The sequence below is a fragment of the Diplotaxodon limnothrissa genome, linkage group LG1 (assembly GCF_057381915.1).
Source record: "Diplotaxodon limnothrissa isolate DT_005_m linkage group LG1, D_limnothrissa_male_GT1.1, whole genome shotgun sequence".
Classification (NCBI taxonomy): domain Eukaryota; kingdom Metazoa; phylum Chordata; class Actinopteri; order Cichliformes; family Cichlidae; genus Diplotaxodon; species Diplotaxodon limnothrissa.
Window position 1 is genome coordinate 34,716,948 of NC_140596.1, and position 23,226 is coordinate 34,740,173.

At 41.4% G+C, this 23,226-nt stretch overlaps 1 protein-coding gene, 2 non-coding genes and 1 pseudogene across 5 annotated transcripts in view; all 4 read left to right on the top strand.

Annotated features, from left to right (window-relative positions):
- lrp4 (low density lipoprotein receptor-related protein 4) overlaps positions 1 to 11,720 on the top strand; it is a 118,166-nt gene extending 106,446 nt beyond the window's left edge. Inside the window, exons 22-39 of one of the 3 annotated variants that reach the window (XM_085350017.1) lie at positions 1,073 to 1,204; positions 1,485 to 1,625; positions 1,729 to 1,815; positions 1,900 to 2,071; positions 2,176 to 2,338; positions 2,503 to 2,728; positions 2,921 to 3,224; positions 3,364 to 3,582; positions 3,803 to 3,937; positions 4,038 to 4,146; positions 4,441 to 4,633; positions 5,116 to 5,229; positions 5,807 to 5,918; positions 6,230 to 6,291; positions 7,024 to 7,111; positions 7,238 to 7,379; positions 7,609 to 7,670; positions 8,496 to 8,556. In XM_085350017.1, the coding sequence (XP_085206143.1) occupies positions 1,073 to 1,204; positions 1,485 to 1,625; positions 1,729 to 1,815; positions 1,900 to 2,071; positions 2,176 to 2,338; positions 2,503 to 2,728; positions 2,921 to 3,224; positions 3,364 to 3,582; positions 3,803 to 3,937; positions 4,038 to 4,146; positions 4,441 to 4,633; positions 5,116 to 5,229; positions 5,807 to 5,918; positions 6,230 to 6,291; positions 7,024 to 7,111; positions 7,238 to 7,379; positions 7,609 to 7,650 (2,441 nt within the window). In that variant the 3' untranslated portion in view covers positions 7,651 to 7,670; positions 8,496 to 8,556. Of the gene's footprint in view, positions 1 to 1,072; positions 1,205 to 1,484; positions 1,626 to 1,728; positions 1,816 to 1,899; positions 2,072 to 2,175; positions 2,339 to 2,502; positions 2,729 to 2,920; positions 3,225 to 3,363; positions 3,583 to 3,802; positions 3,938 to 4,037; positions 4,147 to 4,440; positions 4,634 to 5,115; positions 5,230 to 5,806; positions 5,919 to 6,229; positions 6,292 to 7,023; positions 7,112 to 7,237; positions 7,380 to 7,608; positions 7,671 to 8,495 lie in introns of all 3 variants that reach the window. The other 2 variants (XM_085350005.1, XM_085350012.1) reach the window with 2 other exon arrangements.
- Positions 11,721 to 13,475: 1,755 nt separating this feature from the next.
- On the top strand, positions 13,476 to 13,573 carry LOC146640099 (U6 spliceosomal RNA; annotated as a pseudogene).
- A 135-nt stretch (positions 13,574 to 13,708) lies between these two features.
- Positions 13,709 to 13,813, top strand: LOC146640100 (small nucleolar RNA SNORD67). The gene has a single exon (XR_014906403.1). It is a non-coding gene; the product is annotated as a small nucleolar RNA SNORD67 (small nucleolar RNA).
- Positions 13,814 to 14,857: 1,044 nt separating this feature from the next.
- Positions 14,858 to 14,971, top strand: LOC146640101 (small nucleolar RNA SNORD67). Its single transcript, XR_014906404.1, has one exon. It is a non-coding gene; the product is annotated as a small nucleolar RNA SNORD67 (small nucleolar RNA).
- Positions 14,972 to 23,226: the final 8,255 nt, after the last annotated feature.

A 23,226-nucleotide genomic window follows, 5' to 3' on the forward strand; every position in this document is an offset into this window, starting at 1 on the left:
TCTGTCCGAGCTACAACATGGCAGAGCTGCCTCTACGTTATTCAAAGCCTAGCATAGCCTGTAACGTTATTATGACGGACACATTTTATGAGTGAACTTGAATTTAAGTGACTTACAGGTTTCTTTGAAAAATACTTTCTTATATCCAGGTTCTTTTTGCAGCCATCCTCCTCTCCTCCTTGCAGGTCCTCGCAGCGCAGGCTTGCCGCTGCTAAAACTAAACAGAGCTCCCTGAAAAGCACAGCCAATCACATTGGCCATATTTGTCACATGATATAGGACTCCAGTAGAGTACGTAATTTAACTCTTTCTGCACCGCTGGGTGAATGAGACGGTGACAGATCGTTTTTTTCTTTCTATCGGGTTTGTTTTTCTTTACTCGAACAGATCAAATTATTGGTGGGGACAATTTACTAATCGCTGGATATTGGTGGGGACATGTCCCTTCCGTCCATGCCAAATCTACGCCCCTGCTCTAGCTAATTGATGGAATTTGTAGGAAGCCAAATGGGACTGCAGGGTGCCGACTTGTGAGCCAGCCTTGTTCTTTTAGCGTTAGCTAAAGCAGCCAAAGTGCAAAGCAGGGCGAGCCAGTCAGATGTCAAAAGCCACATCACGTTTTTCAAGTGTAAATCATCTTTTCATTATAAAGGCACAAAGGTATAAAGGCTGCGGTGTGTACACAGCAAAAATACAAATAAAAATATGTATCTTACACAAAGGAAGCTCTTCTCTCTGATGTGTGCTGGCTTTTCTCTGAGCTCACATACAATATATCTACTGACACTAGGGAATTACAGGTAAACTGAACCCAGATCATTGGCTGAGAGAACAGAGCCTGTGAAGCCTGTCTGATCTCGGTGATGTATTTGGCTCTGTTGGGTGGCTAGAAGGGTTTTTGTGTTTGTTTCCCCAATGTTGTTGTGGGTTTCTCTCTCTCTCTCTCTCCCCCCCCCACACACACACACACACACACACAAATTCTTTCATGCATCTCCCATTCATTGCTTTCAAGCTGACTTAGAAAGTAGGACAGGAAGTGACCCGAGTCTGTTTGCCTCTCCACCTGTAGTGCATAACCCGTGTGCGGTGAATAATGGAGGCTGCAGCCACCTCTGTCTCCTGGCGCCTGCTCCCAAAGCCTCCAGCTGTGCCTGCCCCACTGGCATCAACCTGCAGACGGATGGAAAGACCTGCACACCTGGTATAAAACAAACTCTGTTTACATCTCAGTAACATTTAGTAAAAAACAAAACAAAAAAAAGAACGACACTTCACAGTTTAAAAGTTTAACATGTACAAGCGTGTGTTAAGATCTTACAATGTGTTCTGTCTGAAACAAATGCTTTAAACAACATGTCCATCTCAAAGGGAAATCCGATAAGGAAAATCAATTTTTAAAGGACCGAGAAGATAAAAGTATGTCAGCCGCTTTTTGTGTTGCGACAGGAAGACGCTGTGATATGTGATCCTTTTGTGTGCAGGCATGAGCAGCTTCCTGATATTTGCACGTAGGACTGACATCAGGATGGTTTCTCTGGACATCCCCTACTATGCTGATGTGGTTTTGGCCATCAATAGCACCATGAAAAATACTATTGCCATTGGTGTTGACCCCAAAGAAGGTTTGTATGTCTTCTTAATTTTTTTTGTTTCATAAATATAACCGATGTAGGAATAAAGTCCTCAGCTGTGTGTATGTGTTTGCATGTGTGGCACCTCATGCAGGAAAAGTCTACTGGTCTGACAGTACGCTGAAGAAAATCAGCAGAGCCAACATCAATGGGATATCACACGAAGACATCATATCTACAGGTGAAGGATGGCTTACATGTATAAAGTCTTGTGACTCCGCCTCGTCAGAGTGTCATGACTTCATCTCTCACTGTCTCACTGTAGGGCTGATGACGACTGATGGTTTAGCAGTGGATGCTGTTGGCAGGAAGATCTACTGGACGGATACAGGAACCAACCGCATCGAGGTAGCCAACCTGGACGGCTCCATGAGGAAGGTTTTGGTCTGGCAAAATCTTGACAGCCCTCGAGCAATCGCCCTCTACCACGAGATGGGGTGAGCCTGATAGTTTGACGGCCTTGTATAGTCAATTAAAGCAAATCTCTGGTTGTTCTATGTTACTTCATCTTCTGTGTTCTCTTTATCTTCCCGTCCTCCAGATATATGTACTGGACAGACTGGGGAGAGCATGCTAAGCTGGAGCGCTCAGCGATGGATGGCTCAGACCGTGTGGTGCTCATCAGTAACAACTTGGGCTGGCCTAATGGCCTGGCCATTGATATGGCTGGCTCTCAATTACTGTGGGCTGATGCACACACTGAGGTGATTAAATGCTTCCAAGAATAAAATAAAGTGGATACAAGTCACAGTTAAAGATTTAAAAGCTAATAATGCTGTTTTCTAAGATGTAAAAGCTTTGAGCATGAAAGCGTCAGACGTTATGAAGTCATGGTGGTGATCCCACATGTGGTACTGGTCCTCTGCAGCGCATTGAAGCGTCTGACCTCAATGGGCAGAACCGCCGCACCCTTGTGACTCCAGTCCAACACCCGTATGGTTTAACCCTGCTGGGGTCCCACATCTACTGGACCGACTGGCAGAGCCGAAGCATCCAGCGAGCCGACAAGAACTCTGGGGCCAACACCATCACAGTGCGAGCCAACCTGCCAGGCCTGATGGACATCCAGGCTGTAGACAGGGAGAAGCCACTCGGTGAGTCTGGAGGACGGGAAGTGGAGGTCACATTAAAGATCTTTATGATTCCTTGACTTCTGACTTTTTGAATTTTTCTCAACTCACATGGTGATTGAACAATGTCAACATACAAAGTGTGCATGTGCGTCTTCCTGTTTTAAGTGCGCTCCTGTCTCTTTGCACTAATTCGTCACCCTGTGTCCTTTTAAGGCTTTAATAAGTGCGGGAGAAGGAACGGAGGTTGCACACACCTGTGCCTTCCTCGTCCCAACGGCACTTCCTGCGCCTGTCCCACTGGGATTCTGCTCAAGGGAGATGGTAGGTCATGTGACGATTCTCCGGAGACATACCTGCTCTTCTCCAACCGCGTGAGCGTGCGCAGAATCTCTCTGGACACCAATGACCACACTGACATACACGTCCCGGTGCTCGAGCTGCACAACGTCATCTCGTTAGACTATGACAGCGTTGATGGGAAACTTTACTACACCGATGTCACCCTGGATGTTATAAGGTGCAAATGCTAATTTTTGAGATATTAATTTTGTAAAGCACACATTTTGAATAAAGTTCGCCACTGTGCCACTGGTTGTGCACAATAAAGTTGAAGTAGCCCCTTATCATACAACGTCCAACATTAACTTGTTTTTCAGGCGCGCTAACCTGGATGGCAGTGGCATGGAGACGGTGATCAGCCAGGGCCTGAAGACTACAGATGGACTCGCTGTGGACTGGGTTGCCAGAAACATGTACTGGACCGACACCGGGCGCAACACCATTGAGGTGGCCCGCCTGGATGGAACTAGCCGCAAAGTCCTAGTCAACAACAGCTTGGATGAACCCCGAGCTATTGCAGTGTTTCCAAGCAAAGGGTAAGAGAGAGGAGTGCACTGGGCTTCACTGACAAACAAAAGGTTATGTTTGGTCTCCGTAGCTCTTAAAGTCAGAAATAGACTGCACTGAAATAGGCAGACAAACAGGCTGACTGTCAGCACGAGGTTTTTATTGTTGTACACTGAAGAATCACATAGTTGCAGAATTGTTTGTACCATAGAAAGACATGAGCTTATCAGGCTCACCTCGCCTCTGCAGGTTTCTGTTCTGGACTGACTGGGGCCACATCGCGAAGATTGAGCGATCTCACCTGGACGGCTCAGACCGGAAGGTTCTGATCAATACAGACCTGGGTTGGCCCAACGGCCTAACACTAGACTACGACACACGAAGGTTAGCTGAAGCATGACTGAGATATCTGTATGTCCTGTAAATGACTTTAAAGTTTATTATTGTGTAAGAATTCTGCAATAACTGGTAATGAATCCTGCAGGATCTTCTGGGTAGATGCCCACTTGGACAGAATCGAGAGTTCTGACCTGAATGGGAAGCTGCGTCAGGTCCTCATCAGCCCGGTGTCCCACCCATTCGCCCTCACACAGGTACCTCCAGCCCCCCCCCCTCTCCTCTTCACCCTCAGCTGTCATATGCTAGGCTGACCCTTTTCTTCCCTGGCTGCCTTCTCCAATCACCCGCTCTTTCACTCATGAGCTCACCGTGTGATTCTCTCCATCTTTCAGCTCATACTGAACCCATTCGACGTAACCATTTCTTCTACTTCGCTTTCACTCTGACCCTCATTTTTCTTCTTCCCCCCTTCCCTTTCTTCCTCTCGCCCCCTTCTCCTTGTCCGTGTATTTTTCCTCCCCCTCTCTTCTTCTCCCTCGTTTCCCCAGTCGAAGCCGGTGTCCTCCCCTCTAACTCCTTTCTCCCGACTCTCGCAGCAAGACCGCTGGATCTACTGGACAGACTGGCAGACTAAGTCCATCCAGCGGGTGGACAAACACACTGGCCGTAACAAGGAAACCGTGCTGGCCAACGTGGAAGGCCTCATGGACATTATAGTGGTATCTCCTAACAGACAGACAGGTAAGGAGGCTTTTTCTCCTGACAACTCCATCTGACGGGGAAGAGGCCAAAGGTGTCTCTGTTTATTACCTTTTGCTGAAGGAGCCAAAGCTACTGTGGATTTATGAAATATTGTCAGTGCTAGATAATTGGTCTGTCAATATGACGTTCACGTGGTTTGCTTGTGCGAGTAAGATAACCCTTTCTCCAGCATGGCAAGAAATCTGATTCTTGTTGATAAGGCTGATGGATTTCTTTCAGCCCGTTTAGTATAATCAGATAAAACAGATAAATTATTTTACTTGACACAGATTCTGGTAATTGGGTTGGATTGCATTTTAATTTCATCACTGTGCTGTTACTTGATGCCATCATAACTAAAAGCTCTCAGTTCTAACCTGATAAATGGACCAAAGTAACGGAGGAAACGCTCATTATTTTCAATTATGTTCAGTTAGTTTGAGCTGAACATAAATGTGAACGTCCCCTCTCCTTCCCTTTAGGTACTAACCTCTGTGGGATCAATAACGGCGGTTGCACTCACCTTTGCTTTGCCAAGACCAACAGTTTTGTATGCGCCTGCCCTGATGAACCAGACGGGCGACCGTGCTCCACAAGTAAGTGTTCTCTGTAATTTATCAGCCTGTACCAGTTAAAAAGTTTTAACTGAACTTTTTAACTGAAAACGGTAAAAAGTCACAAATAGGTTTTATATAGCAGAAGAACACTAAAATGGGCAGCACGGTGGCACGGTGGTTAGCACTGTTGCCGCACAGCAAGAAGGTCCTGAGTTCAATTCCACCATCAGGCCGGGGTCTTTCTGTGTGGAGTTTGCATGTTCTCCCCGTGTTTGCGTGGGTTCTCTCCGGGTACTCCGGCTTCCTCCCACCGTCCAAAGACATGCAGCTTGTGGGGATAGGTTAATTGATTAATCCAAATTGTCACTAGGTGTGAATGTGCGAGTGAATGTGAGTGTGAATGGTTGTCTGTCCCTGTGTGTTAGCCCTGCGACAGACTGGCGACCTGTCCAGGGTGTACCCCGCCTTTTGCCCTATGACAGCTGGGATAGGCTCCAGCACCCCCCGCAACCCTGAAAAGGATAAGCGGAAGCGAATGGATGGATGGATGGAAGAACACTAAAATGACAAACCAAGAAATGCCCACTCAGGCCCTTGTTCCTCGTGCTTTGATCAGTTTCAGGTTACATCCCCACCTCTCCTGCCAGAGGGCCCAGCAGCACTCCTGTCCCTAACAAGATCCCTAAAGCTCCCACAGACATCCCACAGAGAGGACCCTCACTGGTCAAGTAAGTCTGTTGTGTTCATTAAATGGTTCACATTCTAGATCCAAACTGTGTTTGATCTAAATGAAATTGTCCCACTAATGAACACAGTTGTAGACTTGTCGATCTACCATGTTGGCATTTTAACTTTGGAATACAATGGATTTGTTTTGTGTACTTGTTTCTGCCTTACACATTTTTAGAATCCACAGAATCTGAAAGATTTAATGTTAATACACAGTTGTAAATATAGCAAAGTTGTTACAAATCATATGAAGTCCTCTGTGTTGCAGTCTATGGTAAATTAATATTTATTTTCCTCCTTATCGTTACAGCTGCACTGACAAGAACCTAAACATAGAGGGGTGTATGAACACTGTGGTGACAGCTCCTCACGGTCAGTACACCGAGACATTCACAAAGTCTGCCTACAGGGAAAAGAGAAAAGCTAGGCATCACTCTTTCTGCGAGATACAGTACATCCAGGTTGAGTTTACGCTTGAGCTTGGTTCAAAGACTGGCAGCTCACAAAGGCTGCTAGCATAGCTGTGCGACTAGTATAAAGTACACCTCTGAACAGGATCTTGACACAGATTATTGTTTAAGGACTCAGAACAGAAATGTAAATGTAATGTGTTTGTAGACAAAGACGGTTGTAGCTGTTGGTTAACAGCCAGCTAGCTAATGTTAAAACAGCTCTTAAGCTAGGCTAATAGTTTCTCCCCCTACTCAGAGTTGGACATCAGTAATGTTTGAATGTGGGACTTAAATAATATATCATTCGCATCAACCAAAGACCAGTTATGACTGTGAAGGTGAATAAAAATGTAAGATATAAGAACACAAAAAACGGCAATAAAGAGCTACTTTTGCTTTAAAGCTATTCAGTGATAAGCGTTGGCTATTTTTACTAAATGAAATTACTTCTCAAGACAAACATCGCAGACATACAGTTATGTCTGAAAGACTTAAAATAATATTCAATAACCATCTCAAGCTCGTTTCTCACTGGGTATTATGGGGTTAGCTGGGTTAATGACTGACCTGCAATGTTTGTGTAAAACTTTGTAGCAAATCAGTTTAAGCAAAGCCTGTTAACCACCCCTGTAATGTGTCCTGTCTGTTGTAGGAGAGGGACTTCATGTCAGCTATGTTATCGGTGGGGTTCTGACCATTCTGGCGATTCTGATCCTCATTGCCGCTTTGATCATTTACAGGTCAGTGTCCTGCACAACATTGCTTAAAAAGAATGTTTAATTACCTACATTTGACGCAGAGGATAGGTAAACCTGTAAATTAAATTAAATTGTAATTGCTCTTATTGTCTTATTTTTGATCAACAGACACAAAAAGTCAAAGTTTGCTGACCCAGGAGTGAGCAATCTGACCTACAGTAACCCCTCGTACCGGACGTCCACACAAGAGGTCAAGATCGAGGCATCTCAGAAGCCTCCAATATACAACCAGCTTCGATATAAGAAAGAGGTAACGAACGGTCCGCAATCTGTGAGAAGTTGAAAAGGACACATAATGGATTTAACATGAATCCATGGTATTTGCATAGGATGATCACAGACTGTATTGTGTCTAAGCACAGAGACAAATCCCTTTACTGTTTGTCTCTGTGAATAGAATGATTGTAACATGTGACACGAGTAGGTCACAGACACCAGCACTCATCTTCTCCTCCCCTCCTTTCTCTCCCTCACCGCAGCTCTCTCACCCCTACAACTCCCTCTCTCCCTTTATCTTTTGACCCACTTGTCCTGTGGAGAGGTAGTTACACAGCATGAAGGAGTCGTGTAATTCTAAACCGTCTCTTTGTTTTACTTCTGCCTTTCACAGCATGTCACCTGAAAAATCTTAATGAATAACCTCCTTCTTTGGATGTAGTTTCAGAGCTCTGTGATCAGCAGCATGATGATTTTTATCCCACTGAGTGACTGTGTTGTGAAATTGACACTGAAACTGGCAACAAAGCCAAATGTGTGGGTGGATTTTGTTAAAGGTGCTACATGTATCAATAGTAACATTAAGTACACAGTGTGTCAAGCTGACAGCAGTTGTTCGGCTCATACTGTATTTCCCATAGAGCCTGCTGGTAATTTACAAGTAAAAAGGTTATTTCTTAGTAAAAAATAAATCTAAAACTAGCAGCAGCTTCCAGTATTCATCAATCTTTTTGCTTTGGAAAAGTATGCACCAACTTGTTTTTATTCTGTAAAACAGTCCAGATTTTTGTTTCTTCTAATTACGTACTTGTAGCACCTTATTCTAAAAATGTATGTAGAAATGTGTAAAAAACAAAACAAAAAAAAAGCTAAATCCAGGAGCAAGCGGAGCTCCTGCAGCATGAGTTTTGTGGGTTTGAACGTGACACTTTGTTCTGGAGTGTTCTCTGACTTATCCCTGAGGTTTGTCCACCTTTTAACAGGCTGAGAGCTTTCTGCCTGATGTTAATACATTTTAATTAAAAAGAAAAAGAGCAAAGCGTTAGCATTAAAGATGAAAGAAAGAAGCATGACTTGACACATCAAAGGTGGATGATCTCTCTGAACTGCCGACGCAGAGTCAATCACTAATAGTGTTGTTGTTGTCCAGGGGGGAGTGGACGGAGGCTACACCAAGGAGAAGATCCGCATCGTGGAGGGCGTGTGCCTCCTGTCCAATGATGAGCTTTACTGGGACGACCTGAAACAGATCAAGCCGTCCCGAGGCGGGCTGCACACCTGCATGCGCACAGACACCGTGTCCCTGCAGGCCAGCAGCGCTTCGCTAGACGACGGCGAGACGGAGCAGCTCCTCCAGGAGGAGGCGTCTGAATGCTCGTCCATAACCACCCTGACCCCTTCTGCCATCACCCCGCAGCGTCACGCCCAGCACAGCCTGCCCGACACCGGCTGGGTCTCCGTACGCAAGCCCTCCACCGAGAGCGAAGTGTGAAGGAGGCCCTCTGTGCTTTATCTTGACCATCATTACCTAATATACACATGCAGTCACCTGTATTTAGAGCTGGTACAAACACACAAAGATGAATAGGTACAGAACACAGTAACAGCTGCATATGTAAACTAATGGTACATATCAACCTGGTTAGACACAACTAAGCTACAAAACACACATGTCCTGTCTTTAAAATTGGGGCTCCGTCCTACTTGTCCACACGTGCAGTGCAGTATCCTCAGTGCTGCTGCCTCGAGGCAAAAATGGAGCGTGCTGGAATAAGAAAAACAAAGGACTCTGGGGAGGAAGTGAACAGAGAGACACAAGCGTTAACGTGGAACCTTTTTTTTTTTTTTTAAAGGATACAGACTCTCAGTGCGACGCTTCTCTGTATACCACTTCACCTTTCTTTTTCTTTGTTTTTCATCCTGGACGGAGCTAAAGCAACATACCCCCCGGACGACGTAACCACAGAGTTCCCTCTAATGCCACTCATGTCTTTATGAACTATATTTATGAACATGTTTGTGGGTTTTTTTGTTGTTGTTTTTTTAATTTGTAGAGTGGGTTTGCTGACTTTCAGAGAATGATGAGTGCGCTAAGCTAGAAGTTTTATTTTTGTGCAGCAGCACCTGTTTTTTTTTCTTTTTTAATTAATTTTATTTTTCAAGAGTTGTATTTATGACAGTGCCAAAGGGTGGGGCTTCAGAGTCTCCATGCTTCTTTCTCCATTTCACACTTCAACAGAGATTTATTCTCATTCTGGGATGTTTGTTTCCTCTGACTTGCCCCCCCTCAACCTCACCGGTGTGGGAGACCTCAGTGTTGGCATCTGCTTCTTTACAGCCTCCAAGGGATTAAACTAGAAATGACTGTAGCAGGTTCTCTCAGTTGGCTGCAGGAGGCCCTCCATTTTCTGTTTAAAGTTATACTTCAGTTATCGCTGATCCTCGGGCAGAGCGGAAGTCACCTCGATGAAGTAACAGCCTAAGTGCCAAATGTTGAATTCTTTTTCCCACTTCAGCTGTATATTTATTTCTCCTCAGATGCACATGCACATGGCATTTTCTCACTTATATACTCCACAGATAAAGCTGGTGAGCGATGCAGATACTTGTAAGGTTGTATGAATCCAGGTATTAAACGTATGTCTCAGTTTTTTTCTGTCCAAAAACACCGGGGGTTTCTCTGAAACCACTTTATTTCGTCGGTCTTTCCAAAAGAAAAGAATTTACTTTCTAAGTAGGTGATTAGTTTTTTTGTGTTTTTATTTTTGTTTTTTTCCCCCATTGCTGATGTGCTTGCGAAACACATTTTTGTAACCAGTGTGTGTAATATCCACTCACCTTCTCCACTAATATGAGATTCATTCTTACTCTGCTTGATAACTGATAGCAAGTAACAATAACAGAAATATTAGATGAACAAGTCATGAGTAACAAACGTTTTCGATTTTTAGATCACCACAAATAACAGTGTGAAGCAAGTCTTGCCTCTCAGCAGCCATCTTTGAACATTTATTTTGAAGACTCTATGTAAATGTATCTGGAAAAACCCTCGTCCTTAACTTCTATGTTCATATGGCCATAAAAAGCCATGTGAACAGATTTTTGATGAAGATCTGACTGGAAAAACGTTGGTTAACTTTGTTCTGTTATCTGCTTCTGACTGCTGACACGATCAGCGTGTCTGCTGCTGTTGCTGCTCGTTCAGATTATGAATACAGCAAAATAAAAGATTTTTAACAAGGTATCTTACCCACACCTTATACGCCTGTGGGTTAGTGCACCTTTACCATGTTCATGGGTCAGTGCTTACGAGATGATTGGCTAAGTCTGGCTCTTTGGGGGCAGACGCAGCACTGCTGCCATCTTTAGCATTTCAAAATTAGCCCATAGATTTGTGGCCAGTGTTATATAACGTTTCTAGTTTGAATTAAGTTTTCTTACTTCCTCAAAGTTCCACTTTTCACTTTCTATTAGCAACCAAGCTTCAGAGGCAAAGATATATTTTAAAAAAAAATTAAAAAAATCTTGGCACATACAACCAAAATCTTGACACATACAACCAGAAGTATCTGCTCGGCCAGAAACACTTGGAAGTAAATGAGAAAATTTGTGCTTTTGGTCGTTTGAGTTTAACTCCATCATATCGGATTCTGTGAGGTGTGCTCACAGTGTCTGCCACAGCACAGTGCAACAAAAGGGGTAACTTTATGCACGCTGTGTGTTGAAACATTTATCAGACAGCTTACTGAGAAGTGAATTTAATGGCTATCTCGCATTGCTTTATTTTTAGCGCCCCATTCTGCCTGTCGATTGTGGCGCAAATGAAAATACTATATTGCTATATGGACAAATATATCTTTGACACATTATAGAATTGTGTATTTTGAAGTATCTGCTACAAGCTCAGCAACATGCTGATCTGCTGCTAGACGAAGCACTGAGGCCAATGAGAGAGGGGCTTGGCAGCTACATGACTACAGTCTCTGATGGTTGGTCGAAGGCAGGCCTACAGAGCATCATAGCGACCCAGGATCCAGTAATCCACACTCACAGTCCCTCCAACTCTGCTGCAGGAATGCTAAAACTGTACAGATTTTATCACGCGGATGTAAGCAAACATTTTTGTTGATACTGGGCTGAGTTGTATAGTCTTTTGTACAAAGGGATTTCATGACCGTTTTTAGACTTGTATTAATTTTACTCACTGGAAAAGAACAATGTTTTTGGGTTTTTTTGTTTTTTGTTTTGTTTTTGCTGGATTATTTTAACCACTGTGTTCCCAAGCCTTGTAAATGATAGGGAAGATGCCAGTTATTTAATAGTGCTCTTTTATCTTATGAAATACTGGTCACGTATAGCTGTTGTAAAGTTAACAAAAAGAGATATTTATGATTTTCGTTTTCGTTGTCACTTGATGTGTAAATATGAAAAGACTGTATATGTATGGCAGTACTAACAAGCTGTGTTGTGTGATATAGTGAATTATCCCTTTGCTATCTTTTAATATAAAATTGCATTTGCATTTCAATGAAACCTTCGTCTCACTCGTCTGTGCGCTCGTTGCTTTTAGACAAACGTGTTTCCTCGTCTGACATGTAGCAATGAAAAGGGATGCTAAAATCTTCAGGTGCTAATTCAGATATTGTTGTTACAATAGGAGGGGAGATTTAATCATGTGGTTTGGGGGGATCTTGTCAAAACAGATTTGTGAGGAGAAGTTGGGTCAGAATTTGATCTGCCATGAGTCTGATTGGCAGCAGCTTCACATTTCAGTATGACAATGATTCCAAACACACTGCCAATGCAGTAAAAGCATAATTGATAATACATACAGTGGACTGGTAAATAGTGTTTTTTCTAATCTAATTGAGCACAAATGCTTTCAAAGCATGCAGGATCATGTTGACAGAGAGTGGAACAAGGTACAGCCAACATATAACGAAAAGGTTTTAAAGTCCTTGAAGAAGCCAGGCGATCCTAAAGAAATGAGAAGTAAGCTTGCCTAAGAGTTCAGGCTGTGATGAAGCAAAGGTGGACATACTGGCTTTCAAACTTGTTAGAATTGTTTCACCTCTGGTTTCCCTATGGAAACCCTATGTTCAAACCCAGGACTTTCTCACGGTGAGGCAACAGTTCTAACTGTTATTTATATAATTTATTGGACATTTTTGTAACAAAATATAAATAAATAGCAGTCATCTTATACAACACCATCATCCTTTCAAGCCTATAATTTTATCAGGAATCAGTATGGTGGATAGATCTTCACCCATTCTTGAGCTTTCATTACATTAGTATTCAGTATAAAAGATGCAGGATGTATAAATGTTACAAATTACAACCAATGTGCAGTATCACTGAGGATCAATGGCGTTTTTGCACTTGTTTTGCAGAGGAGCATGCAGCAAACTCATATGTGTAACCATTCAGTAAACATTTATGTAGAAGACACACGCACAAAACTTTAGCGCCATTTAGTGCTCAGGTTTTTCTTGCACTGTTGTTCATCGACGTTGTCTGGGCTTCTTCTTCTTTTTAGTTTAATAGCGGTTGGTAAACCAGCTTAGTGGTGCATTACCGCCACCTGCTGCACTGGAGTGTGGCTCCTCCAATAAATGCCCACACCTTTTCCGGCTTTTAGGCCAATCAGCGACGCGCCCTGCGTGAACACGGGGTTTGAAATATGCAGAGACTCGGCTAAGCTAGACGAGAAAGAGAGTTCATCTGATTTTGTAAGTTTTATTCGGGTGTTTTTGTGACATTTTTTGTAGTTTGATGGGAGGCACAGTGATAAATTACTTTTTTTTTTATTTGAAATGTTTCACTTGTGACAGTCACTTAGGTTTTAACCGAATGCTAGACGCTAACGTTGCTAAACAGCTAGTGGTAAAGCTAACTCTGCTTAAAATAATTAGATTTATTTAACCTTACGTTAACCAGCGTTACTGTTTGTAACATAATCCACCACCCGGGCTTGAATCCAAGTTAACTTGCATTTTGAACCTTTTCCATTCTCTATCATCTAAATGATTGACCATTTTTTGTGCCTGCTAAACTCAAGGTTCTGCACTACTTCCTGTCACACACACAAGACCCATGTCAGCGGCTATGGCGAATGATACCAGTTTTGGCTGGCTTCGGCAAGCGCGTACGCTAAATTGGATACGATACAGAGAAGATTAGCATGGCCCCTGCGCAAGGATGACACGCGAATGATACCGCGTGGATGACGACGTGGAATATGGACACAAATCCCAGTAAGATGACTGTGCCGATTATCTAGTGGTTGGGTTGCTGGGTCCCCAGTTCGATTGTGTGCTGCACAAAACAAACACTGCATGTTAAAGTGGAAGCGGTGCTGGGTGTGGGAGTGATGAGTTGCACTAATCAGCTGGGGTGTCGAGTTGACTGCTTCAGTCTGATCCAACCTGAGGACACGCAATGTGCACAGGGGCCATCTGACCCAACCCTGCTCCTCTATACACATGTGTTGTATGCTTCTTTCAAGTTAAAACGCACACACACATAGAAACAACTGGCCACATAGCAAAAAGCTTACAGCTCTCTGCAGGTTGTCCCAGGCATCCTGGAGCACTTATTGCCATTGTGTGAATTCTGTCTCTTCATGTAATGACTCGTTTTGAGGTCAGACCTCAGTCCTGCTTTAATAATTCCACATTTGACTGTCTGTGTTTATTTTCCCATGTGCTGGATAATGAAATCTATGGGTTTTGTATGGAGCCACAGTCATGCAGCATTTGGCATGCACTGTAAACCCTGACAGAAGACTGTAGGGCTAGGTGATGAGACTTCATGCAGTACTACATTAAATATACTCTTTAATTTACAAATGTCATTGTTTATTAGCAGGTGTGATCACCCTAGAAAGCATTATGTAAACTTGATATCTATTTTACATAATGCTGATGATGCCATACTCTAAAAAAGTCACATTTTCAGAACAAAATCATGGTTTAATAAAGTCCGTATTAATGTCACCTGTCATATTAACTCAATTTTTTTAAATTTTTTTTATTTATTTATTTTTTTGGACAAGGCAACAGATGCTGTGGTGTAGATGTCATGGAAGGTCCTCTTCCCCCTCTCCAAGGCAGAACTTCGAGCTCCATGACCTGATGACACGAGCTCCTTCATTCTTTAAGGTCTGTGTCTGAATGTCATCTGTTTGCTGAGCTATTGGAATGATTTTCTCTTGTTTCCAAAGGGCATGCTGTCATTTTAGTCAACTGCGTAGTTTCTTTAAATCAGTCATGTTTTATGAGAAACATGGCATCTGGTATAACATTTTAAAAAAGTATTAGCCCTGTACTCTGATTGGTTTGTCATAGATTATGTTTACCTGTTTTTTTTTGGCTTTATTTGCTTTTACAAATTTCTTTCATCATACGTGTCCTATGGTCAGCTGAGCTTTTTTAGTGATGCCAGTTAATACAGCTGTTCACCATGAAATGAACCAGGTAAACTCACTTTTTATTTTTTCTCACGTGGGGTTGTGACAGTGATGAGTTGCACTATTAGTCAGGCTGGTGATTGCAGTGGCACAGCCAGCCTGTCCTGACAAGCTGTGGTGACACCTCAAGGTGCACAGGGGCCATCTGAGTCATTTCCCCACCTGACAGGAAAAAAAATAGTGGCTGGCTCCTTAAGGTGTTTTCGCACTTGATTTTCTTTCTCCTTTTTTGTTTTGTTTGTTTGTTTGTTTCCTTATTTTCCCAGTCTTAAAATTGGACAGCTTATGCTTACATGGGATGACCCAAATATATTCTGCCAGCAAAAGTAGGTGGAGGAAGAAGGACCCCAAAACTGGTGAGCACAAACGGCATAAATCATACATCTTTTATAGATGTGAAATTTACAGTGGATTATCATATTTTAAAAACGTGCATGTGTTGTTATTTAACAAATGTAATCAAAAAGACAAATGGTGATTCAGTCTTGCTGCAATAAAAGTGTGTACAGTTGTGGTCACACATTTACAGAATGGGGTTGTTTTTGGCCATTTTTCAGAGAATATGAGCACCGTCACCCCTTTAAGTTTCTCTTCATATGAGCACCTATTGGAAGAAAGCTGTCCTGATTCCTGCCATAATGTCATCATGTGTTGTGTTATATGTAGTGCCGACGTAGGACAGTTTTCCAATCTCATTGTACTATGTTTGACTGTGCAATGACAATAAAGCGTTATCTTATCATTGGTTCTACTATTAAAGTTTTCTGTCCTTTCTCCTTTCCTCGTCTCTGCAGGCAGCTTAATATCAGAACACTGTCAGCCCTACAGCAGCAGACACTGCAGTCACTGGTACAGCTCTTTGTGGACCTTCACTAGTTGTGCACATCACCAGTCACTGAGCTGCTGCAGAATGACCTACATTGACCCGATGTTACCCAATGCTGGAAAACAATTTCCAGTAGTGAATTCTCGAAGGATCCAAACCTCTTCCTTCTTATTTGATGATTGAAACATCAGCTTGCAGCCTCGTGCACAGGTGAAATATTATTATTATTATTATTATTATTATTATTATTATTATTATTATCATCATCATTTTTTAAAAAATGTATCTCATGACTGATGAACAGGAAAACTTAAGTAGTTCTCTACTTGTTGTCTTGCTATTGTCTCATCTGTTAGGCTTTGCCAATACGTTGCTCTACAGAGGCCAGTTTTTACTTACTAAAGTGTTTTTCTTTCTGTTAGCGAGGAATCGGACAAGATTTTGCATCAGAAGAAATATCCAAAGTGGTGGGGAGCATCATGACCAGCCTTGGAAGATCTGTGTTATTGGCTTAAATTGAACATTTTCCTTCACTCTTACCACAGCAACAACCATCCAGGCAAATACTGTAATAAAATGGCACAAACTTGTATCATATTTCTCGCAGTTCTGATTTTGGGGTCATAACATCCAGCTCTCAAATAGCTGAATTAAAGCAGCAGAGGGTTCATTAATCACTTTTGCTGAAAGTGTTTTGCAGAAGTGACAGCAACTGGACTCCTAAGAACGATTACAGTTTCAGTGAATGCCTTGCATCATCAGAGGCTTCAGCTCATTTTAAATATCTGCTTGTTCTATTGTTTTGTCATCGAGCAGGGTTAGAAGCTTGTTTGCCTGGCACTATGATGTGTATGTATTATTGTAGGGTCTACCTTACAATATAAAGTGGCTTGAGGTGACTGTTGTGATTTGGTGCCAGATAAATAACTTTGAATTGAATTAATCTGTATTCAGATATTTATGTACCCAGAAAACGGAGAAAGTAACTGTATAGTTGTAACATTGAAGATTCTCTGCAACATCTGTGCAGGAAGCAAACTTGAGATGGTTGGTGTTAAACTCAACAATATCCTGCTGTTCACCCGGTTAGCTGTAACTATACTGATAATGAAATCACTGGTGTATTTTTACACCTTTAGATACTGATTTACACTGGCTCTGCAGGTTTGGTGTATCTGTAGAGTATCAGTGGTTTACACATGGATTTCTTTTGAATAAACCATAATTGCTAACAGACATATGTAATGTAGGTATTTGGCACCAGTACAGATCATCTTACTGTGATATCAACCAGATATGAATAGATTATAGAGAACTGGCTTCTTTATTTACACGGAATTGAAAGAGGGGGGGTAAAGATGGGACCACATTCAGGTTGGCTCAATCTTCACTTTAAGAAAAAGGGGGGAAAAAATGAATATAAATATATAAAAAAAGATGTGCTCCTGGTATTAAATTACAAATGTGTACATTCTCTCAGTATCACATTCCTATCTGTTGTTTTTGTTTGGTTTTCAGTCAATACAGAAATATGAAATGACAACATGACCTAAATAAACTAAATTCAGACATGTGACAAGTTGCTGTTCTCCATGGTTTCCCATCTCTGCTGTATAGTAGAATTTTAACCACCAGGTGGCAGTTGAATATCAGTGATCACCTCCAGTCTGTTGCCTATAATGAGGTAACACATTTTACTGGACTAATTAGTGCCTCAAAACTGCACACACTGATAACTCCTGCGGCATCGTTTTTCATCCGTATCCTGTGGTGCACACGCCATGTAGGATTCTGTGGAAATGAACTTCACAATCGCTCTCGCACAAACGTGTTTTAACATTGTTTTAATGTAAATGTGTAAGACTGCCATTACCTCAACTGTATTGCTACACTTTAAACACTTCTAGCTTTTAAAGTAAAAAGTTTAACAATTTAAAGTGCAAAACAGATGAATTCAAATGTTTTGGGGGATACATATGTAATCAAATATATTTTGAACATACTGACCTGGTATTTGCTCAGTTTGAACACGAATGATTTTAAGTGTTTGGATGTCGCACTACATGTCATCCATTCATTTTTTAAAAAATAAATAAATAAATATTGTAACTTTGAAGCTATTGAAATGATTGGCTCAACCTTCCACTATGCTACAGTCACATTAAGAAAAACAGTGGTCAGGATTACTGAAAAAGAAAATGTATCAATTTGTGATTGAATGGGTTTAAACTGGCAGTTACATGGAATTTAATAAATCTGTTGCTGTCTGCATACACAGAATTTCACATCGGCTACTTACACCACCACTCAAATTCCTCTTTGTGACATGGTTGCTGAAGGGCAGTGATTTAACTGCAATATTACACAGGTACTCTGCAACTTGTTTTCAGAATACAACCAGCTGGCATCCTCTATTCTATTCTACTCCTCTATTGCAAAGAGATTGCAGATTGATTGATTGCAAAATCTGTATCCATAAATTAGATGGCAATTATTTGTAAACCTTCACCAATCGGAGAGTGACTGAGTCAGCCCAAGTCAGGCTGTGATTGTTTGGAAGCAGATTGCCTCCGACACGGTGATCTGTGTAATTGTCATGTATTTAAATGTGCAAGCATGGAATTCCTTGTAACTGGTCACTAATTCCAATCATTGGAATCTCCTTGCAGCCACCTCCTTCCTAGTTGCAAGGAAGTTGTCTTATATTTGCTGTAGTGTGACTGAGCCATTAGTTATGATGCCTTGAGGCCCAGGCTGCTGAGAGATCTCCTTTGATGTACTGAGCTCTTCTCCTTCACACCCGTCTTTTTCATTCCTGCTCACTCTTCATCCCTCTCTTCTTCCTCATCTACTAAGTGGATGTGGTAAATGGCTGCTATCCCTGACCCTGGCTCTGCAAGAAGTTTCTTCCTGTTAAAGTGACCATTTTTCTCCCCACTTTCACCTCATATAGGCTCATTGAATGGCTTGGGTCTGTAGAGTACAATATCGTTAGCTTCATAGCATAAGTGCCTAAGTCATTGACTTAGTCAAATGACTTAGGCAATTATGCTATGAAGCTAACGATATATAAAGTACCTTTAGATGACTATTCAGGGGAATCAGCAGTACATAAACTGAATAAGATTAAACTGGATTTTTATCATTTTAAGCAAATCAGACTAATGGGTCAGTTTATAACCCTTCTATGCCACCCACTGAGAAATCTCAAAGGACAGATATTTAGGTTGCTTTAGCCTGACAGTTGCTTTGCAAACAACGTCCACCCCAGCACCTTTCCATGCTATGCATGACTTGATTGATATCATGAATGTTGTCAAGGTCTGTTTTGTATGAGGTACGGAATTTTTACTACTCTCACTGCCAGTGAGTTTCTGTGCATGAACAGGGAGCTCTCAGAACAGAGCTGGCAAATATAAACCACTGCAGCTGAGGAACAGACAATCTGTGTTCTTACTGACAGATTTATTGTTGAGATTCACATTGCCTGTTTCACTGCATATGTATATTTAAAAATCAAAAAAAAGAATCAGTGCTTTCACACATTCCCACGGGGGTTTAAAATATAATTTTTTCCTCCTGCTATCTTGCATCACCTTTCCCTGTGACTCAGAGCGGTGATTGACAGCAGCGAGGGGAGCGATCATAGATGGCTGAATGACTAGTCTGTGGTACCAGAGGCAGGGCTTCTTTTGCTTTTAACTGTACCCACAGGGGAGTTGAGGAACATCCAGCTTCTCACAGATGTTTCCAGAGTTTTGGTTAGAGGGAGAAGTCCAAGACTTCAGAGGGAGAGGGGTACAACTCTTAAGAGATAAACAGGTTTGTGTAGCCTGAGGAGGCCATCCTGTGAGTGCGGAGGTCCGGAGGGAACTAACTCTGTCACAGTCCTCAGAGGACATTTTTACAGGATGCTTTGTAGATGTGAGATAAAAGGAAGGGATTATATTGTAAGTTGAAATCATTTTTTGCTAATGATGCCATAATCTTTTGTTCTGGCACTGATAATCTCAGATCCCAGGCTTCAGTGTGCACATAAATATGTACACATTGTTGTCACATGCTACACCAACACATGTTTATTAGTAGGAGGTAGTTTTTCCTTCCCCCTCACTGAGTCACGATGCACTCATACTCCTTGATAATGAAAAGCCAATTAACATTTCTTGTCTGAAGTGGTTGAATGCACGAAAATGTTTGTTTAGTGCCTTAAAAGATCGTACCAATGCAGGAAGAACATTTTGTGTAATGGCTGCATTGCAGATTTTCTCATTTTTCTCATTTAAACATTTTTGGCTCATGTAGACAGCACCATAGCAACAGCAGGTTGTTAACTACCAGCCAAAAGAGACGTTTAACCCCAATGCTAACATGCTAACTGAAAAATCTTGCTTTATGAGACAGAGCTCAGGTTTTGATGTCTGAACAGGAACTATGTACAACAGGCAAACATTTACCTGAATCACAGGAGAAACTACAATAAAGCTAGCATATTCACAATTTTTCTTTTTTTTTTTTTTCCTTTTTTTTCCTTTTTGCCTATTGTTTCCCTATTGTCTCATCTTGGTCTACACCACACGAGTTTATTGCAGTGATCTTAAACACAGATTATTAACACCATGAGAGAATTTAAAATATCCTTTAAGAATAATATAGGTAGCTAAGCATTTTGTGAAGTTAAATTGGCTCTTCTGAAGTGTTATTAATCTTAAATAACTCATACACAAGTAATAATGTCAACGTAAAGTCTTAATGTTCCCATCTGGGTAGAATTATGGGACTAAGTAGACAGCTAAACCACTAAATCACCTCCTCTGAAGTCAAATTTGCTCAAATCTGTAGCTCTTTTTCTGCTCTGACAGCTGAAGCAACCAGGTACCCAGGAATCTATTGGCCTTATGACACTGAATCTCTGCAAGGCTCCAGACTCTCAGTGAGCCTTCTAGCTGTAATTACGGTTTCCCATCTACTGGGATTGTTCAGACCAGGCCCACTGAGACTCTGCTCTAAATCTCCTTGATGTTGTCAGTTGGCCGTCCAGATAGGTAGCTGGATAGGCACAAAAAAGGGAGGGCCTCCTGGAAGCGAGCTCCACTCCAGGGCAGCTGATGTATGGACCGTCGTGGGCCGAATAACAGATGATTTCTCCTCACACACTAGGCCGTTCTGAAGTCATTGTCAAACTCGGCAAAACGTGTCCGGGAGGATAGATGGGAGTTTGCTGCGTTCAGGATAACGTCGAAAAAATGTTGTCTCCTGTGATGAGACACACAGTGGCACAGATAGCCATTTTCCCGCTGTAAAAAGGAAGGAGTTTATAGGAGCTGGGCTGTCAAGAAAAAGGAGTAAATGAGGATATGTGGAGGGAAGTGGTAGCTCAGCCTCAGATGTTAGTCATTATACTTCTGTTTGTGGTTTTAGTGTCCAAACAGAGCAACTATATAACAGTTTAATCAGTTATTCTTTTGCAAGAAAAAAAGCTGATTGAATCAGCAGCACAACACTCAGGACATGCTGTTTTAGAAATAAAAATTAATGAAGCAATTTCAAAACAATAGAAATGAACAGAGGAGAGTAGACCTTTTTAACGTTTGGCTGTTATGAACAATTCAAACTACGTACCGATGGAGCTTCCACACACTGAATTAACCTTAAATAAATGAACAAAGTCTGAAATTTGTGGCTCCACGAGTGCCTCCAATTAAGTCCTCTGTTAACTTGTTACAAACAACGATTCTATGTTGTTAGGTAGATCTATATTCAGTCACAGTTTAAAGGAAATTTTATATTGTAGACGTAATATCACCATATGCTCTATTAATTCACCAAAAGCTTGCATAAATTATAGAGAGTGGTATAAACTGTTGCTCACATTGTGTCCAATGTCAGCTGGAAGTGCCACCTTTGCAGCTGCAAATGTATGCTTGGTAATTAGATTGTTAACTTTGTTTTTACTGTGTGTCATATTGAGCAAAACCTCGAAATGTAGCCTGATAAGAAGTGAACTCTAGTTCTGAATTATTTCATTTAGTCCATCCAACGATTTACAGTCAACTGTGTTTTTGCCTTCGACGACAGTATTTTGTTCTGAAATCCAGCAGGACTTTTGTTTCTGCTGCTTTTCTCCTGATCGAATGTACAACTCGTGCGATGTAACCATTGTTTCCACTCCAAACTAGCCTATAGAGAGTTTAGCGTGAAAACTGTCTCCACGATCGATTTGCATTTTCACGTATTTGAACTAGCACGTATTTATATAGATGGCTTTCTGACTGAGAGCACAATTGTTGTTTTCTAAGCTTCCTGCTTCCTTTATGTTAAGATGTAAAACATTTCATGGAGCTTTGTTGCAGACTGAGATGGGCTGATTGCCTCAGTCTCTCCAGTTTGAAATATTGATTTGTTTTTATGTTGTTGTTCAAAAGTAAATTAAATTCACAATTTTTCACACTGCAGTCAAAAACAAAAGAAAAACTGCCACATCATCGTGGGCGTGATTTAAAATGCTCATATTGAAATGTTTCCCTGAAAAAGTCCACCACATGCCAAGAGTTCATTGAAGTGTACGGCACAAAAGGCAGACTGAAGAAGACAAAAAACAAGCTGCTGTTACTGCAAAGCTCAACGAAATCTGAAGCTTTCTGATTTAATTAAGTTCATTTGTAGCGTTCCTCAACCGCAGACACTCAAACTGAACGTTGATATTTTTGTACATATACTTAATAGCATAATTATAAGAACACATATTTGTCTGTTAAATTTAAGGGTAAAGCTTTTCACAGTGATTTCAATCAGGGTCACCACAGTGGGTAGCTTTGCATATTCAGTTTGGCAGATTTTTATCCTCACATGCCGTTATGATGGGATTTGTGTCTGCATCTTTGGAAACTACACTATAGAGTCACCTGCAAATATTACTTGATTTGAATTTGAATAATTCTGGTAACATTCAAATAAAAAAAAATAATCCAGTGGTTTAAGGATAAATTACTATTGTGAAATAAAAGAAGTCAGTGTGCATCTTATTGCAGTTCTTCATCTAATGCTAACCTCAAATTTATCAATGTCCTCTCCATGAAGAAGAAATTAAACAATGTATTTGTTCTTGTCTCATTTTAACTGAGTGTGTGCATCTTCATTTTCAGTAATGCTACCTTCTCTCCACTGTTTCACCTTGAGTATCAATTATAAAGAGGACCTTAAAGAACACCTCCAAAATGATGCCAGCAGCTTGCAACAGGAGCAACAGTTTCAATATGTGAAACTAAACCAAAGCATAAAGCCAAGACAAAGCTGCAGTGGCTTCAGGATAAGTCTGACTGTGTCTTTGAGTGGGACCCATGTAACCTCTGGGGAGAGACCTGAATATGTCAGATCAGAGATGCCACCCCTCTAATCTGACAACTCTCAGCAGAACCTCACCTGAAGAATGAGGTTGCCAGGTTTGTTTAGAAGTCACTGCAATGATTGCCAAAAACAAAAACACTTCTACACAGTCTCACATTAATGGTCTGATGTAGTAAATCACATATCAGTGGGGTTTTTTTTTTCTATATATGGGTCATAAAAAATGGTGGATGCTCA